The 20,589-nt window shown below is 37.5% G+C and overlaps 1 protein-coding gene across 1 annotated transcript in view; it reads left to right on the top strand.

The window, feature by feature from the left end:
* CFH (complement factor H) overlaps positions 1–20,589 on the top strand; it is a 107,041-nt gene that overhangs the window by 68,456 nt on the left and 17,996 nt on the right. The window contains exons 10-12 of the mRNA XM_003410825.4: positions 12,113–12,295; positions 13,682–13,858; positions 19,514–19,690. Coding sequence (XP_003410873.1) covers positions 12,113–12,295; positions 13,682–13,858; positions 19,514–19,690 — 537 coding nt within the window. The remainder of the gene's footprint in view (positions 1–12,112; positions 12,296–13,681; positions 13,859–19,513; positions 19,691–20,589) is intronic.

Genomic DNA, 20,589 nt, shown 5'->3' with positions numbered 1-20,589 from the left:
ATGCAGAGCACAACCTGAGAAAACTCTGCTTACATCTGATTGGCTGATCAAATCAGATCACATTATAGAGATGACTACATTATATGACAAAATGGGGAATAACTACATCATTACATAATGGCCAAACCACTGAGAAACAAGGCCCAGCCGAGCTGACACATAATCTTAGCCATCACAGTTCACCCCTTATCAACGTGGCACCTGTAGACATCTTTTAAACCATTTGAGATCTCTAAATAAGATAATTACAAAGTCATACGTGCGCCTAACATGATACAACTAATGTGTACAACTGAAAACACACTAAACCCATTTACATATTATATTTTAGAGGGAAGAAAACAAAAAATTTGACACACAAAAAGAAAAAAAACCAAACCCAGTACAGTCAAGTCAATTCTGACTCATTGCTACCCTATAGGACAGAGTAGAACTGCCCCATAGAGTTTCCAAGAAGCACCTGGTGGATTCCAACTGCCGACCCTTTGGTTAGCAGCCGTAGCACTTAACCACTACACCACCAGGGTTTCCACATGCAGGGAAGTCATACTCATAACAATTACAGTCCTCATTTCTACAACTACTCATGTGGTCATAATGGTATTAAGAACTACCTTCTCCCTCCACCCATTCCACATTCCTTTTGCCCTCTGTAAAAGACTGTGGTTCTTTTCCCAGTGGGGTGACCCAAACCTTTGTTCCTAAGGGCCTGGGCCATTAGTAGTTATGCCAGAATTGGCTTGATGTAGATTGCCTTTGACTTTAATCACCGGGCACGGTAGTACTAAGAGATATCCTCAGGGATTTCCAATATCCTAGACATACTCTTCTTTACCTCTATTATGTAATATCGATCTGATTTTTACTTGGTATTCAGGTTCAATCACACCAGCCAATACACACTTGTTGATACAGAGGCATAAGGAAAATAAAGTGGCCGGGTGGCATTCTTAACTTCCAATTCAATGGAATCAGTGCTGTGTCTCCCGGTGCGACCATTCTCTCGTTTGGAACGAAGACCTCTACACCCACAGAGCATAGGGTCACAGAGAAAGGAAGCAAAAATTTTTTGAGTGGGTCAGTGGGGGTAATGTTGAGTGGTGCCACTTCCATTTCCACCCCTTGATTCCTGGACCCATAGACCCTGGCTATGGGATAAACAGCATCATATATTGACCTTGATTTAGAGCATTTACAGACTCCTGGAGAACATTGCCCCAACACCGCAAGGTGTTGCCATCTACCTGGTGCCATAACTGTGGCCATCCCACTGTTCTATCAAGCCAGCTTCTTCAGGATGATGGGGAACATGGGAAGACCAGTGAATTCCTTGAGCATGGGCCCACTGCCATGCTTCATTTCCTGTGATGTGAGTCACTTGATCCAAAGTGATGCTGTGTGGGTTATCATGACAGTAGATAAGGCATTTTGTAAGCCCACAGATAAAAGTTTTGCAGAAGCATTGTGTGCACGGAAGGCAAATCCATATTCAGAATAAGTGTCTATTCCAGTAAGAAAGAAATGCTGCCTTTTCCATGATGGAAGTAATTCAGTGTGATCGACTTGCCAGCAGGTTGCTGGCTGATCACCTTGAGGAATGGTGCCGTATCATGGACTCAGTTTTGGTCTTCTCTGCTGGCAGACTGGGCACTCAGCAGAGCTGCAGCTAAGCCGGCCATTGTGTGTGGAAATTCATGTCTCTGAGCTCATGCATAACCTCCATCCCTGCCACCATGGCCACTTTGTTCATGGGCCCATTGAGCAATGATGGAAGTGGCTGGGAAAAGAGAATGACTGGTTTCCACAGAATGTGTGATCCTATCCTCTTGATTGTTAAAATCCTCCTTTGCTGAGGTCCCCCTTTGGCGAGCATTCATATGAGGCACAAACATCCTCACTTCTTAAGCCCATTCAGAGAAGTCTATCCACATACCTCTACCCTACATCTCCTTGTCTCTAATTTTCCAATCAGGTTCCTTCCAAGTCCCTGACCATCCAGCCAAACCATTAGCAACAGCATATGAATCAGTATACAATCGCACACCTGGCCATTTCTTCTTCCACACAAGGTGAACAACCACGTGCACTGCTCAGTGTTCTGTCCTTTGGGGGGATTTCCCTTCACCATTGTTCTTCAGGGAGGCCTCAGAAAGGGGCTGTAGCACTGCCGTTGTCCACTTTTGAATGGTGCCTGCATATTTCACAGAACATCTGTAAACCAAGTCCAAGTTTTCTCTTCCTTAGTCAATTGATCATAAGGAATTCCTCAGGAAGCCATAGGTACAGACTGGGAGAGGGCAGGTAATGTGACAGGAGTTGATACCATGGGCATCTGGGGCACTTTCTCATGCAACTTACTTGTGCCAACTTACTTGTGTCCTGCTCAAGCCTGATCTTATATACACCACCTCCATTTAATGATGGAGTGCTGCTGTGCGTATCCAACTTTATGGCTCTGTGGGTCAGACCTCAACCTGTTCGTGATGGGCAGCTCAGACCATATGGTGACTTGACAGCTCATGGCTAAGCGTTCATGCTCTACTAAGGTCCAGTAACAGGCCAAAAGCTGTTTCTCAAAAGGACAGTAATTTTCTGCAGAGGATGATAGGACTTTTATCCAAATCTTAACGCCTGCATTGTGATTCACCAATAGGTGTCAGCTAAAGACTCCACACAGCATCTGTTTCTGTGACTGACACTTCAAGCACCATTGAATCAGCTGGATCATACGGCACAACTGGCAAGGCAGCTTGCATGGCAGCCTGCAACTGTTTCAGAAATTCCTGTTGTTCTGGACCCCACTCAAAAATAGTAGCTTTTCAGGTCACTTGATAGACGGGTTCAGCACACCCAAATGTGAGGCACATGTTGTCTCCAAAATCCCAAGAGGCCCACCAGGTGTTGTACCTCCTTTTTAGTTGTGGTAGAGGCCACATGTAATAACTTATTCTTCACTTTAGAAGGAGTATGTTGAAATGACCCACACCACTAGACTCTTAGAAATTTCACTGAGGTGGAAGGTGCCTGAATTATTTTCAGATGATTTCCCACCCTCTAGCATGCAAATGTTTTACTAATAAGTCCAGGGTCATTGACACTTCTTCCTTTATTAGGTCTAATCAGCATAATTATCATCAATGTAATGGACTGGTGTGAGGTCTGTGGCAGGAAAAGACAATCAAGTACCCTGTGTATTAAGTTATAGCTCAATAGCTGCATACCAGTTACCAGAAAATATATTAATTTTCTCAAGGAATGAAACCATATCTGGAACAGCAGCTACAACTGGAGTCACCACCTGGTTAAGTTTATGATAATCCACTCTCATTCTCCAAGATCCATCTGTTTTTTGCACAGGCCAAATAGGCGAGTTGAATGGAGATGTGGTGGGAATCACTACCTCTGCGTTCCGCAAAATCTTGATGGTGACAGTAGTCTCTGTAATCCTTCCAGAAATGCCATATTGCTTTTGGTTCACTATTTTGCTAAGTAGGGGCAGTTCTAATGGCTTCCATCAGACTTTTCCTACCACAATAGTAGTTTTTCCTACCTTACTCCACTTGTCTTGGATTCGGTGTGGGGGTTCTGCCAGTTGCTGAGTATATGTATTCCAATTATGCATTCTGGAACTGGGGAAATCAATACAGGATGGGTTTGGACACTCACTGGATCCCCTGTGAGATGAAACTAAACTAAGACTCTATTAGTAACCTGACCTTCATATACCCCTACTCTGACTAGAGGGCCACAGTGATGTTTTGTGTCTCCTGGAATTATTGTTATTTCAGAGCCACTATGCAACAATCCCTGAAAAGTCTGAATATTTCCTTTTCCCCAATGAACAGTTACTCTCCTTTTGGGGAAGGCTAGGAGAAAGAATACCTGTATAAATTTTTGCTCTGTGTAGTGGGTCCTTCCTCAAGGAGGCCCAGCCTCCCCTTCATTCAAGGGGTTGTGGGTCTGTAAACTTTCTCAAATCTGGGAATTGATTGAGGGGCCCTTACTATCTATTCTGGCCATTCGAGTTAGCCTTTCATTCACTTGACCTAAAACTCTTTGTTTGTACAGACCAAGTAATTATTTAGTAGATTTCTCATCTTTTTCACTCCTAGAGACACCATGACTAAGTAGCCACTGCCATAAGTCCATACAAGTCATAATATACTGATTATTGTTTTGAGTCTACTTTCTATTACAGTAACCATACCCACCTCATCTTTGTTGATTGAGTACCACCACTTGGCCCCTACCACCACATGGTCCAGTCAGACCCATTGTAGTTAGGTGTCTTAATTCAGTTAGGGGAGCTCCCACTGTCAAATCTGACTTACATAGGGTAGCAATCACAGCAGTCTTCAAGGATACTGGGGTTCCCTTCACAAAATTGTTCCTCACTGTTGTGGTGAAAGTATGGCCTCTGGACACTCTGTGTGTGGATCTGTGAGTCTAATAAATTCACTCTAACATGCCAATTTCCCTGACCCTTTTGATACCTTCTTCAGTATACCAATGTCTGGTGCTTCACCTTGGTTTAGCATAGGCCACTGTGTAATCCATGCTTCAGTGGCCCAGCCAAATAAATTAGTAGATCCTTTCTTAACCTCTGAAGCTGAATCATTGACTGAAGAACCTGTGCTTAGTGGGACCAGGTCAACTAATTCAGACTGATCCAACTTTATCCTCCTTGCACCTTTATCCCACACCCTAAATAGCCATTCCCACACATATTCCCCAGGTTCCTGTGTGTTCATATTAGAAAAGCAGTTCTTTTGGAGTGTAGCATACCTGCTCCTAGGTCCCACTTTGTCTTCAGCTTTTGGGACTTGCTGGGACTTAAGTCTAGTTATAGGTGCAGAAGCAAAAATGGGTGGTGGGGATGTGTTTTGCAAACATTCAGCAATGTCTTGTAAGGCATTTACCCCAGGCAACGACTCAGATGCAGCCCCAGGGGTTATCTCATATAAAGGTTCTTTAGACACAGTCAGTTTAATCTCATCAGATGGGGGTAGAGGGGATAATGGTTTTACTGGGGAGGATGGCTTAGCAGACAAACATGGAGTAATCTCTTCAGATGGGAGTGAGAGGCTGGTTCAGTGGGCAGCAGTGATTCAATGGAATTTAGGGGCTCAGTGTCCTCAGCTCCCTGATTATCTGCCCATATATCCCCATCCCAAGTTTCAGAATTCCATTTCTTCCCGATCAATGCCCTCACTTTAATTTCAGGCACTATTAGAGGCTGGAAACTCAATTGGTGTTGAAAATCAGCCACTCTTACAATAAGACTGTGGGTTAGGTTTCCTGCAATATCAGCTGTGTTATTACAGGAAATAAGCCTTTCTTTCAGGGCTCAAGTGGCAACTTAGAGGTAGTTTATATGGTGCTTGAAACCCTAAGCTCATCTCTTTCTTTCACTACTTTGTCTAGTAAAAGTAGGACCAACCAACTAGCTTCCTTATACTTCTCATTTGGACAAAATTGTAGAAAAGTATCAAACATGTGATCATCTCCCACCCATACTTGATCTAGTGGTGGTGATATTTTCTGTATTTCTATTGCCACCTTATGCTATGGATTAGTAATGCCGTGTTTATTACTGGTAGCAAAGTCATCAATATCTTTAACACTAACCAGACTTTAGAACCAATTTAGAAAACTCATCCTTCCAATTTTGTTTCTCTAGAACCACTCCAAGTACCATACATTTTGGGCTGGGTTCTCTAGAGATGAAAAATCAGTGAAGTGTATGTATATAGATAGGTAGAGAGAGAGAACGATTTATCTCAAGGAACTGACTTATCTGTTGTAGAGGCTGGAGATTCCCAAAAGTCCATAGGTCAGGTTAAGGCTGGAGGCTTCTCCTGACTCACATAGCAGCAGGGCTGATGAATCTAAGGTTTGTAGGTCAGATGCTAGGATGCTGGCCCACAGGTTGTGGAGAACAATGAATCTCAAGATGCCAAGCAATATGGCTGGCCACTGGCTCAAGTCCCAAGAACTGGAGGTCAGATGATGATGAGTTCGATGAGCAAAAGCCAATGAGCTTTGCCAGAATGTCCATATATATTGGATGCAGGGCAGACCGTCAAAGAAACTCCCCTTACAACTGATTGGCTGATCACCTCTAATCATATCATGGAAGTGATTACGTTATATCACAACAGAATAACTACATCATTTCATAACTGCCAAATTGCATCATTACATAAGTGCCAAAATACATCATTACATAAGTGTCAAGCCACTGAAAAACATGGCCCAGCCAAGTTGACACCAACTCTAACCATCACAACACCCATAATGACTTTAAACAAGGTTCTTTTTTTTCCCAGTTTTATGGCAGTATTTATTTTTATCACGGATGGACATTAAAATTGCTTCCAAATGCTTTTTCTGTAATTATTAATATGATCATGTGAATTTTCTTCTTTACTCTGTTAATAGAGTCAATTACATTGGTTGATTTTGTAATCCCGAGACAGCATTACCTTCTAGTGATAAACCACCTTGGTTGTGATGTATTATATTTTGCACATATTGCTGGATTTAATTTGATAATTGTTTGTTCTGAATATTTGTGTCTATGTTCATGAGGAATCAGCTTGTTGTTTCTTTCGTATGTGTCTTTTTTACATTTTGTTAGCAGAATAGTGTTGGCCCTTAAAATGAGCTAGGGAATGTTTCCTTCTCCTCTACTATCTAAAAGATTCTGTGTAGGGCTGGAATATTTTTCTTTAATGACTAATGGAATTCACCACTGAATCCTTCTGTCCCTGGCTATTTCACTGCAGGATGATTTTTAATCACAAATTTATTTTTAGAATAAAAACAAATAAATTCATGTTTTCTCTTCATTCTTGCATTTGTTTTGGTAATTTTTTGTGTAAAGTTGTCAAATTTTAAAGGTAAACAAATGTTCATTAGTTTTGAATGTCTTGGGATCTGTACTGATGTTTTATCCTTCATTCCTGATACTGGTAAATTTTGCTTTTCCTTTCTCATGATTTTTCTAGCTACAGGACTAATAATTTCATGGATCTTTTCAAAGATCTAACATTTATTTTAATTGTTTTATTTCTATTCTTTATTCAGTTCCCATGTCATTGATATTTTGTTCTCATATTTTTGTTTCCCTTCCTCCATAATTCGGGTTAATTTATCCCTCAGTTTCTAGATATCCATGGTAGAATCTTTGATCATTGGTATTAAAAACTTTTTTTAAATGTAATCAATGAATTCAAAAGTGTCTTTCTAAGCATTGTTTTAAATGCACCCTACATATTTTGATATTTTCCATTTTATATCACACAATTAATATAATTCCTAATATTCTATGTGATTTTTGTTTTATCCATGGTTTATTAAAATGGTTTATTCAAAATGTATTAAGTTGCTATATTTTATTTGCTGTCTATTTTTTGTTATTAATTTGTAATGTAATGTACTCCGATGTCAGTCGTTTGAAGTTTGTTCAGATTTGCTTAAGGGCCCAGCATATGCACTTGAAAATAATATATATTCTTGGTGTATACTTTAAGTCAAGCTGCTTGATAATATTTTAGAAGTCTTTTTATTTCCTTACTGATTTCCTGCTCACATGTTCTATCAATTATTGGGGAAGGAGTATTGAAATCTCTAAATATAAATGCAGGTATGTCTATTTCTCCTTTCAGTTTTGTCTGTTTTTATTTTGTTTCCTTCATTTTGAAACTCCGTTATTACCTAAACACAGTTTGGATTTTTAGGATTTTTAGTGCATAGATCTTTTTATTATATTAGTGTTCACCATTTGTTCCTTAGCTAAAATTTGATGGCCATCTTTATCTACAATAACATTACTGTTTTCGAAGTCTATTTTGTTTGATACAACATAACCACTCCAGCTTTCTTACCTTTGCATGATGCTTCATTTTCTTGTAAATTATTTGTTACTTTATGCTTAAATGGGCTTCTTTTGGTCCACATGTCTTTAAATCTTGAGGTTTTTATGCAGACTAACGATAAGCGCCTTTTATTTTGTGTTAATGCTATTTACAAGTTTTCAATAACAGCATTATGAAGGTATAATTGAAACAAAAAAAATGCACTTATTTAAAATATATAACTTGATAAATTTTGACCCATATGTATACACCTGTGAAATCACAAACCACAGAGTGAACATAGCCATCACCCTCAGAAATTTCTTCATGCCTTTTTGGAATCCATCCTCCCTGGCCTATCCCATTATCCCTACCACTCCTGAGCAAACACTATCTGCTTCTGGTCCTTATTGCATTGTCGTGGAGTTGATTCCAACTCATAGCGATCCTGTAGGACAGCGATCCTGTAGGACAGCGATCCTGTAGGACAGCGATCCTGTAGGACAGTGATCCTGTAGGAGTGGCTGGTGTATTTGAACGGCTGACCTTTTGGTTAGCAGCCAAACCCTTAACCACTGCACCACAAGGGCTCTGTTCCTTATAGATTTGATAAATATTTTTTTATGGTTATATCTTAGTCAGGGTTCTCTACAGAAATAGTACACACACATAGAGAAAGAGAGAGAGCGAGAGAGGGAAAGTATTATTTTAAGAAACTGGTTCATGTTATTGTGGGAGTCTGGCAAGTTCAAAAGCTACAAGTCAGGTGACATGCTGGAGACCTGCTGGCTTGTATCCCAGCATCTGTAGATCAGGCAACAGAGAGAGCAAAGAGTAAGAGTGTTCTGGCTAAAGGTCTATTTATAGTCTGGTGACAGAACACACTGCAGAGAAGCTCCCTTTTTGCTCTTAAGAACTTCATCTGATTGATTGAGTCCCACCGACATTATGGAAGGTAATCTGCTTTAATGAGGCCAACTGATTTAATCACGTGTAACCACTTTAAAACAGCAATTATACTATTGTTTGACCAAACAATTGGGCAGCTTAAAAAAAAAAGATTAGGTAAATTGACACAACAAATTGGAAATTATATAAATGAAATCGCATACTACGTACTTTTTTCTTGTCTGGTATCATTTACTCAAAGTTGCTTTAAGATCCTTTCATGTGGTTTCAATGCTTTATCCAATTTATAGCAGAGAAGTATCTTATATGGTATACCATTATTTGTATATCTATCCATCATTTATTGAATGATATTTCCAGGTTTTGGCTATTTTAATTAAAGCTTTCATGAACATTTGTATAGAAGTGTTTATTTGAATATATGCTTTCATTTCCTTTGGGTAAATACTTAGGAGAGGAGTGGTTGGCTCACATGGTAGGTATACAGTTAACTTTATAAGGAAGTACAACACTGTATATATCAAACTGGTTGTACCATTTTACATTCACATCAGAGCTGTATGAACGTTCCTCAACATTTAGAAAGTTGTTTTATTCTGAACATTATAAAGATATACACACTTACCTTAAAATGGCTTTCATTTGTATTATATTAATAACTTGGTGTTAAGCATTTTTTCATGTTATTATTTGCTATTTAATTATCTTCTTTGTTGAAGTGTCAGTTAAAATCTTTTGCCAATTTTTTTTTAAGCTGTGTTGTTCTTATTGAGTTTTCAAAGGTTTTATGTATACTCAATAAATCTCCTTTATTAGATACATGGTTTAAAATATTTTATCAGTCTCTGACTTGTCTTTTCATTCTTGTAACATTACCTTTAGAAGAACAGAGGTTTTTCATTTCGATGAAGTACAACTTATAAATTTTCTTCTTTCACGAACTGTTTTTTCTAAGGTTTTTGTTTTATTTGATGTCATATGGAAGAAATCTTTGCCTATCTCAAGGTAGTAAGATTTTACTTTATGTTTCCTTCCAGAAGTTTTACAGTTTACATTTAGGTCTATGTTTCACATTAAGTTAAATTTTGCATGTGATGAGAGTAATGGAGTAAGCTTCATCAATTTGAATTTTGGTATTCCATTGTTGCAACACCTTATTTTGAAAATAGTATTCCTCTCTACTAAATGGCCTTAGCATAGTAAAATATCAGTTGTCTGTTGATGTTTGGGTCTCTTTTGGGACTCTCTATCGTGCTCTGATGAACTTTACCTTGACACCAACAATACCGTGCATTGATAACTCAAGTTTTTTAATGTCTTGACGTTAAAAAAACTAGTGTTAACCTTCCAAATTTGTTTATTTCTTTCAAAAGGTTGTTTGAGGCCCTTTTCATTTCTATAATACCATTTGAATAATCTTGATGATTACTAAAAAAAAAAAAGTAATTTTTATGAGGATTGCATTGAATCTGTAGAATTCGTTTTGGGAAAATTGACTTAAGATTTTTGAGTCTTCAGACCCGTGAACACATTATGTCACTTCATATATTAAGTATTCTTTAATATTTCTCAGCAATATTTTCTAGTTTTGGATGTAAAGATCTTTCACACATTTTTTTCAGATTTATTCCTAAATATTTCATATTTTTATGCCAGTGGACACAATGTTGTTTTTCTTATTTCAATATCTGGTAGTTCATTGTAAGTATATGAAAATAAATTGATTTTTTGTGGTTATTGATCTCATCATATCTTGTAAGCTTGCTAAATCCACTTATTAATTCTAGTAATCCTTTGGATTTTCTATGAAGACATCATGGCAACTGCAAATAAAAACCTTTCTACTTCTTTTCCAATCCAGATGCTTTTTATTTCTTATTTTTGGGTTATTTCACTGACCAAAACGTCAGTAAAATATTGAATAGTAGTGATAAGAGTATTTCTAATGTCTTCCTTTGGTTTTGGGAACAGGAGATTGCAAGCTTCCTAGAATGAAAAGGCAAATATTTCCCCCCCTTCTATTTTTGGACAAGTCTATTTAGAATTATAATTTTTTCTCCCTTAAATCTTTGGTAGAATTCACCATTGAAGGTACCTGTACTTGGGCTTTTCCTTTTGTGAAATTTTTTTTTAACCACAAATTCAACTTACCCCTGTTATCTACTCTTCATTGAGGCTTGGTAGGTTGTAGCTCTCAAGCAATTTGACAATTCATCTAAGTTGTCAAGTTTATTGGTATAACATTGTTCATAATATCCCTTTATTATCCTTTTAACATCTGTTGACATTGGTAATTTGTGTCTTCTCTCTTTTTTTCATGATCAATTTAAAGGTTTGCAATTTTATTCATCCAGGCTTTTTTGTTTCATTAATTGCCCTAATGTTTTTCTTTTTTTTACTTTGTTAATTTTTGCTCTGATCATTCTTTTCTTTCTTCTGTTTTCTCTGGTTTTAATTTCCTGCATTTTTTCCAATGCTTAATATGGAAACTGAAGTCATTGACATGGAACACATATAATTATCTAATACTAGAAATTTAGTGTGACAAATTTCCTCCAAACTACCACCTGCTGTGGTGGTTTGCATGTTGCCATGATGCCGGAAGCTATGCCACAGGTATTTCAAATACCAGCAAGGTCACCTGTGGTGGACAGGTTTTAGCAGATCTTCCAGAGTAAGGTAGAGTAGAAAGAAAGACCTGGTCATCTACTTCCAAAAATTAGCCGATGAAGACCTTATGGATCACAACAGAACACTGTCTGAATCTGTTGCTTTGGACACACCATTAGGAGAGATCCGTCACTAGAGGACAACATCGTGTTTGGTGAAAAAGTGGGCCAGCGAAGGTGAGGGAGATTGTTGGTAAGAAAGGTTTTTACAATGATTGTAAAGTTAGACTCGAAAATTCCAGTGATAGTGAGGATGACGCAGGACTGGGAAACGTCTCATTCTGTCAGCGCTGATGCTATGGCAAATAATAATCCTTTTATGGAATAGCACTCATAATCCCCTCATAATCAATTATTAGAAATCTAATTGTTTAATGGATCTGGAATCCTACAGCATGCTAGAGCTAGTTGTTACTGGCTCTTTCTTAGTGCTTGTTTTAAATCTTGCCTTGTTTCAAAAAACATTTAATAAAACTGAGCTTATTTTTCTGGCACTAGAATTTGGATAATTACAGTTACTTTAGATTTACAGTTACAAATGATTTATTATTTTATTATATTGTCATATTATTTGACTCTGAATAAAAAATGTTTATATTATCATATCATTTAACACGGAATAAAAAATGTTTATTAAATATATGCCTATTTTTTCCTTCTGCCTTCTTCCTTTAGAAACATGTTCAAAATCAGATACACTTATTGCAAATGGATTTTTTTCTGAATCTGAGTATTCATATCCAGTAAATAAACGAACACAATATAAGTGTAAATCAGGATACATGACAGCAGATGGTAAAACATCAGGATCTATTACGTGCTTGGAAAGTGGGTGGTCAACTCAACCCGTATGCATCAGTAAGTAATTTATTAGGGTCATTTTCTTGATGATAGTTTTACAAAAGTTTACTTTAACTTAATTATTTTGTACGGGATTGGAGGGTGCAGGTAGGGCTGACATGCTTCCATTTGTAAGGATAAATAAAACCCTTTGAGAAATTACATATATAGAATACAGAAATTTTATACAAATAATATGTAAAATTTATGTATGTAATATAGAAATCATATATATATATATATGTGATTATAGTACATATAGTTGGGTCTTTTCTTGCCTTTCTAGAGTAATTACTGATACGAAGGAGGATCATTTCATCTTTTCAGTTCAAGTTTTTCCTACTTTCAATCAATCTCGTGATTTAGAAACTGCTGAGGAAGCCTCGTGTATTCTGCCATAGACTTGTGTGTTTTCAGTTGAAACTTTCTTGTCTGTTGTGCCTGTGTTTAGGTGACCAGCCTCTCATATTGGAGTCCTTGCTCCTAGACATAAATGTCATGTTTTTAAGTGAAGAGATGAGTCCATAGTGCAGAATCCCAGGAGATTTGACCTTTATAATTTATAGAATTAATGCTGTAGGAGAGGTCCAGTTATGAAAATTCCTGCTGGCCTTTTGGAAAATCTTCACAAACATCTAGGTAGTGAAGAGAAACATTTCTTGATAGTGCTAAATTCTATTGTGTTGAAAGTTTTCCCTGCTCTACTACCTAGAAGTTTATAAAGATCCTCTAAGAACAATTTGCTTCTTTTGCCTTATTTACACACTTTATTTTCCCAAAGCCACTCAGTGACATTTTTGTAGTAAGAGATATCTCCCCTACTGTGCAATTATATTTTAATTTGTTTTTTTAATTTTTATGATTACTATAGCCTCTGGCTAAAGAAAAATGACAAAAGTTGCTCTCATATCAACTTGTTTTATACTAAATTGTGATCAAATATCTATTATAAGACTTTATTAAGGAAGAGAAAATGTCAGATATCAATTATATAGAACTTTATATCTAATTAATCCATTTTCTCTGGTATGTATATCTCAACTGGTAATAAGATTGGTATCTTAAATTAAAAAAAAAATGTTTTTTGAATGACTTGTTTTATTACCAGTTATATGACAAGCATATGACAAGCTCACAGGTATAACCAGAATTGAGAAAATGAACTTAAGATAAATTTTTCAGATGATTGAAGTGATGTGAAGAATGCTGTATACATAAACATACCTTTTTATTGTAATGATTTTAGGAGAACAATTTATCTTTGGTCTTCTTCGCTTATTTTTAAAAGTTACTTAAACATTAGCACATAATTGGGACAGATTTTTGCTTCTGGGATGGTATTTACTCAGTCAGCTTGCCCATTCAGTAACATGAAATGAAATCCTCAATTTCATCATGCATTAGAATCTTGTGACAAGCCATCATTTGTGAACGCCAGACCCAAAAGCAATGGCACAAAGTTTAAGCTCAGTGACCAGCTGGACTATGAATGCAGCGCGGGCTATGAAAACACAGGTGGGAGCACCACGGGCTCTATAGTATGTGGTGATGATGGCTGGTCTGACACACCCACGTGTTATGGTAAGTACTGTCGTTGTTTTTTTTCCTGGTATTCGTTTCTTTGGGGTAATTGGGGGTGATATAATCTGTATATGTTCCTCTGGGGGGTAACGGAATTATCCAGAGACATCCTTAAGGAACGCTGATTAAAATCAAGGTGTCTTCTTCTGATTTAATGTTAACTGGTAGGAAATGGTGTCCTGAAGCTCAAATAGCCTATCTTTAAAACAGTGCATCAAAGTAATGTTTTCTTTGGGCCACATACATTACAGATTTGTCAGGAAAAATAAAGTGTTTCCAAGTAATCTTAAATGAAAGATTTGAAATTATTTAAAACTAGGGTCACTATGAGTCAGAATTGACTTGACAACAACAGGTTTGTTTTTTTGTTTAGGCACCCATTACCAAATTGTGGTTAGTCGCAACCTTTTCAGCTGCTTTACTCCTGAGTTTTTGCTTTTGCTTTCCCACCTTAAGTGTAAAGTTCTTCAGTTCTTGCCAGGAACTTTTCATTTTCAGATATCAACACCTTCTCTGGACTATTCTGAAAACCTCTTGTGTTTTTACCAAACAGTTTCCTGTTTTCCACATATAGAAAGTACCTTTGAATCTATGAAAAATGGGTGGATATAGAGTATTCTAAACAAAAGAAATAATATATGGAAAGCTTTAGAAGAAAAATACATTTTGGAAATTGCCAGAGTGAGATGGGTGTAGTCAACACGTGGGAAAATTTTATGAGCTGAGGCTGGTTAGGAGGCAAAGGCAAGATTATCCAGGTTACTTCAGGGCATATTAGCATTGGGTTAATTTTATGCTTGATGAAAAGACATAAAAAAAAACCCTTAAAAAAACAATGATATAAATAGACTTTCATTTATGAAAGGTTTTTTGTTGTTGTTGTGGCTGTTCCTTGACATGGTGCATGTGTAGTCAAGTCAGGAAGGAGTGAGTCCTTGTAGAGTGAGAAATGGTGGGGATTCAGATAAGGTGATGACTGAGGATATGCAGAGCAGAGAACAAACTTGGGACATACCTGATGGTAGAAAGGAGAGGCGATGTCACTAAATGCTGGGTCAAGGAACTTTTATGTTTTGCTTTGTTTTCCAGAATCAAGTGTGTAAATAGCAATGCCATTGTATGCCTATCTGTCTGTCTCTCTGCATTGCTCATGCAGACAGGTCATACCTCAAACTTCCAGGCAGCCATAAGACTGCTAGGAATGAGTCACATACACACGTGGCATCAAGCATTCCTTGGGTGCTTCGTTCATCTGTGATCGAGCTGGGCACATGACATACATAGTGTTGACAAAGTGAAAATCAGTATTATTTATAGAAAGCAAACTATAAACAACAACAACAGATTCTCAAAGGGGAAATGCTTACCCTTTCCCAAATTACCCACGTCCCTTCTTATGTTGCTGGGTCAGCACTCCGTGGTTCAGGTCAGATGCTGTGTTCACATCATCTTCATGGCTCCCGAGTCTTCTCTTCTGATGCTGGGCCTTGCTGGGCCTCGATTTGTTCACAGGAAGACCCCTGAACAGCATATCCTTAACCTCTGCAGCTGAGCCTTCCCAGGCCTCTGCCACTGTCTTCTACCATGCTACCCAGACCTACACGACCTGAGAGCCAAATGTGTCCTGCCTCACTGCACAATGCAGATGGTCCTGTGACCTCAGCATGGGACACACGCGGGTCCCTGTCTAGCATGGGCGAGTGTTACAGTTCTTTTAGCTCCGTCAACAAGTGCCTGAAGGAACCTTGCTTCATCAGCAAACCTCCTTCCCAAAAGTGCTCACTCTCCTTGGGCTAGCAAGGTCACAGCTGATCTTGCAGTTCTTGCTGCTTGCTCTGCTGCTGCTGCTTCTCTGCTGCTTGGCTCTACTATACTTGCTGCTGCTTCTTGCCATCTGGTGACTTTTTCAGTGTTACACCTCTCTTTTCTGGGTCTAAGAGGTTCTCTGCACAGGGAACCTATGCTGAAATGATGTGCTCTGCTCTCAATGTTAGTGAGGTCCCTCTGAACCTCTATGGGGCTGTCTCTTCTGTGTAAATACTCCTTGTCAATTTCAAGGCATGGTCCCCTCAACAGGACCACGACCTGGCCAATCCTCTTGGTAGACTACAAGTCACTCAATTTGAATAGTAATTGTCTTAGTCATCTTGTGCTACTGTAACAGAAATACCACAAGTGGATGGCTTTAACAAAGAGAAGTTTATTCTCTCACAGTCCAGTAGGCTAAACGTCTGAATTAAGGGCGCCAGCTCCAGGGGAAGGCTTTCTCTTTCTGTCGGCTCTGAAGAAAGACCCTTGTGATGCATCAGTCTTCCCTAGGTGTGGGAGCATCTCAGCACAGGAACCTCAGGTCCAAAGGATAGCCTGTGCTTCCGGCACTGCTTTCTTGGTGGTATGAGGTCCCCATGTCTCTTTGTTCATTTCTTTCTTTTATATCTCATAAGAGATTGGTTTAAAACACTATCTAATCTTATAGAGCTCATCAATATAACTGCCATGAATCGACTCAAGGGCACTGGGTCTGGGTTTAATCTATCTTATTACATCATAGTGATAGGATTTACAACACATAGGGAAATCACATCAAATGATAAAATGGTAGAGAATTATACAATCGTACGAGGGAATCATGACTTAGCCAAGCTGACAGATATTTTGGGGGGACACAATTCAATCCATAACAGTGATATACCATTCCCTTGTAAGACTGTGGCCCAGTCAATCACTCTGTGGAAGTTATAGGACCACGGTTAGAAAGGCCACATAAAAGCTATTCCTTGCACTGGAGCCAATTTCTAAGATGGTGCTAGTAGGACAGAGACCACTTTCGGGAGGATATACCACAACTTATGGCTTGGAAACATTATGGTTGAACTACTCATGGTCATTTAAAATTAGATATATAAACAGGAGAGTTGGAACTATAGGTCTAGTCAAATGATAAACATTTGGATTATCAACCTATGAGTTATGACATCTAATTATTGAAGCATACAGAATGAAAAGGAAGAGAGTGTAGGCATAAGCCCTGAAATATTTCAACATGTAAAGTTCAAAGAGAAAGGGAATAGGTGAAAACATAGATGGAAAAAAGGAGGATTCAGAGAATCAGGAGGGGAAAAAAAAGAAACTAAAAATGAATCTGTTGTAGGCATGAAGAGAAGAAAACGTTAAAAGAGAAGAAGCATATGACATAACCGTATGTAGAAGTTTTCCTGTGACAGGTTCAGGATATGACTAGAGGAAATTATGCACCAATGGAAAGTTTTATTTATTCATTTATTTTTAAGATTGTAGCTATAAGAACATGCTGACTGCTGGGGACAAGGATGTGGTAGAGAGGGAAACAGAGATTGAATACAGCAGGTAGATATGTCCCTGTGACTACAGGAGGGAAAGGGAATCAGAGCTCCTGTGGGGATAACAGGCTTTGTGGCAACATGGCTCCCTTCAACCTTGTAACAGGAGGAAAGAAGGAAAATGGCTTTTGTAAATTGAATGCTGGAAAGAAGCAGGAGGTGATGGTTTCTATTTTCTGTGAAGTATGAGGCAATGTCATCTGAGAATGAGCAGTGTTTGGGGTAGGAGAAGGAGCAGCACTGTGCAGAGAGGAAAGGTTTAAGACACATACTGTGGAGAAAAGAGTGAGAGTATTACAGCAGTGAGGTAGACCTGGTTAGTGTGTCGAGGGCCCAGTTACTTTTGACTCATTTAGGCTGCTAACAAACACCTGTTAAATAGGCTACGAGAAAACAGTGAGAAATAAAATATAGACCTGCCTTTCCAGAGCTTTCATTGAAGTATAGAATAGTGTGGTTGGGGAGAACACAGTGGATTAAACCAAATAAAGAAGCACATGATAAACATATTTTAAATAAGATAACTGTAGACAAGGTTTGGATCATAGTTTGGATTTCTTTTCTGTGATTAGAGGCAGATACAGGTTTTTCGAAGTCAGACCTTATGCAATTTTGAGGAGCTTTCTTAAAAAAAAAAAAGGAAAACTATGAATACATAATTCTCATAGCCATTCCAATGCTGCTAGACATGACAGGAGAATGTGAAGCAGAGAAAGTTGGAATGACAGAGATGGTTGTAGGAATTAATGTGTTAAAAATATCTCCCTTTAGCAAATTTTATAAAAAATGTATGATCATGTAAACATATGACCAGCATAGTGTAGTCCTTCAGTAGCTGATTGAATGACAGCTTAATATTCTTTTAAAATATTCTTCCCTCAGATATTTGGCAGAAAAGTAGACACAGGTTGTCTGATATCTAAGTCTATATCAAATGTTCTGGAGTTCTTTTTTTTTGGTGCAAGTTTTCCAAAGAATTGTTGTCATAAACACTTAAAGTAAAGAAGAGGTTGCAACAATCTTAAAGAAGTGTGTTTTTAGGGTTAAAAGTTTACGCTAACATTTGCAGGTATCAGTACTAGGATTTACAATTTTGACTTTTGTTCAAAACCAAATATCTCTAATTCACGGTATACCCATTCAAAGGGTTTCTTTAATCACATTGCATAGGTTATTATCTCTACATAAATGTAGTAGTTGAAAAATACTCAACGATTGAGATCATTGTTTTTCTTCATAGGACAGTTTGTTCCACAACATGATGAGAAAGAAAATCTATATACGATGAGCACAAAACATGTAAACAAACAGAAATACAAAGAAAAGAATTGCTATGTAGTGGAATGGAATTGAAATTTAAGAGAGCAGTATTAGTGATTCTCATTCAAGTGTGATCTCAGTTTAGCTCCTAATCTCAACATAAAAATAAAAACAAAAGTGCATTTATTTAGTTATTTTGTAGTATTTTTTGAAATAGTTAATTTACATTTAATTTTATGATCATGTGTTAATATTTAACTTCTTGATGGCATGAATTTTCTTATTAGCATGATTCCAAGTCTTAAATTCTAGTTTTTAACTTTATAAATTAATGAGTGACTGTTTTCTTCCTTCTTAAAAAAATTCAATTATTTGACTTTTAATGATCCTCTAACTTAAAATACATTAGATATGGCATCACTCTTGCATTCTGGTTCCTCCATTGTATTAAAAGGAACCGTGATGGTGCAGTGGTTAAGTGCTTGGCTACTAACTGAAAGTCAGCAGTTCCAACCCACCTTCTTGCTTGCAGAAGAAAGATATAACAGTCTGCGTGAGTAAAGATTACGGCTTCGGAAACCCAATGGAAACCCAATGGAATTGACTTAATGGCAATGGGTTAATTACATCAAACAAAATATAAATTTTTATTAAATGTGCAATAAAAAAACTGTAGCTTCCTTTTCTTAATGTGAAAGAATAATTTTATGTTTCTAAAGTGAAAAAAATTAACCTTAAATTTTATAAATACCAGTGATAAAATGAGATCCAAAGTAAGCAAGTTTACTTTACAACTAAATTTTCAGGACACACATGTTGTTGTTCAATACCTTAATATTTCTCACAGAGCGCCACAAAAATTGACAGGGTGAACAAAAAATGTCAGGTTTTTTTTTCTAAGGAAAAGAGCTTATCTGATGCCCCTCTGTGTGCATAGCACCCAGCACCTCATTGTTGTATGACCATATAAAATTTATTTTGGCAATGATAAATTATATTTTCTCTTTAAACTATTTTACTTTTTTTTTTTTTTAAGAAAAAGAATGTGGTGTTCCTGATTTACCCCGAAACTTAGAAGCTTCACCCAAGAAAAACAAATACAGAGTTGGAGATATCTTGCGTTTCTCCTGTAGACAGAGACTTAAAAGAGTTGGAGCAGATTCCACTCAGTGCTACCACTTTGGATGGTCCCCAAGTCCCCCGACATGTAAAGGTGAATATCTTACAATTGATGGAACAACAATTTATTTCTTGGATATCAACACCTTTTTTTCCCTTTTTTCATTTTCTGTGACCTTTCAGATTGTAAGCTAACACATTAAGCCAGATATGTTATACCTGGGAAGGATATGGGTTGGGTTGTAGACAGCTCAGATAGATATCTCTCCAATTGCTTATTGAAATGTGTATTAGGAGTATTTAGAGATACATGTATGGCAGCTGAGACTGGAGATACACCTTCATTTTTTTGTTTTTTTTTTCCCCCTTTACCTGTAATGCCACAATTAATGTTGAATGTTTTATATAGATGAGTCTTACCCCAAGTCTCATTCTGCTTCTCTACACAACATTCCAACAGTTTAAAGTCAATTAAATCACCAGTCACATGTATGGCTTAATCAAAGTCAAAATATGTTGATCAACAGATTTTCTTAAGTTGTTGTACTTTTTCAAAAATTTTTGCAACAGTGTTTCCATGGAGTATGAATATTACTTTAATTATACAACCGTATTTGCTAATCTGTACACATCTTTAGAATATACAGATTATTGAACATATTTTAAAGTTTTAACTATACCTACAATGACCTAGTTCAGTGTAAGAAACAAATATACAAAAAAACATTGTCATCAAGATGATTCCAACTCATAGTGACCTTGTAGGACAGAGTAGAGCTGTCCCATAGATTTTCCAAGGCTGCACTGTTAATGGCCACAGATTGTCACATCTTTCTCCCATAGAACCACTGGTGGGTTCAAACCACTGACCTTCCACTCAGGTAGCAGCTAAGGTCCTAACCACTGTGCAACCAGTATCCCATGAAAACCAAACTCACCGCCGTCTAGTCGATTGCAACCTGTAGCGGCCCCATGTGGTTTCCAAGGCTGGAC

The sequence above is a fragment of the Loxodonta africana genome, chromosome 25, assembly GCF_030014295.1.
Source record: "Loxodonta africana isolate mLoxAfr1 chromosome 25, mLoxAfr1.hap2, whole genome shotgun sequence".
NCBI classification, from domain to species: Eukaryota; Metazoa; Chordata; class Mammalia; order Proboscidea; family Elephantidae; genus Loxodonta; species Loxodonta africana.
The sequence above is the reverse complement of the archived record's forward strand: the minus strand, read 5'-3'. Positions and strand labels throughout refer to the sequence as shown.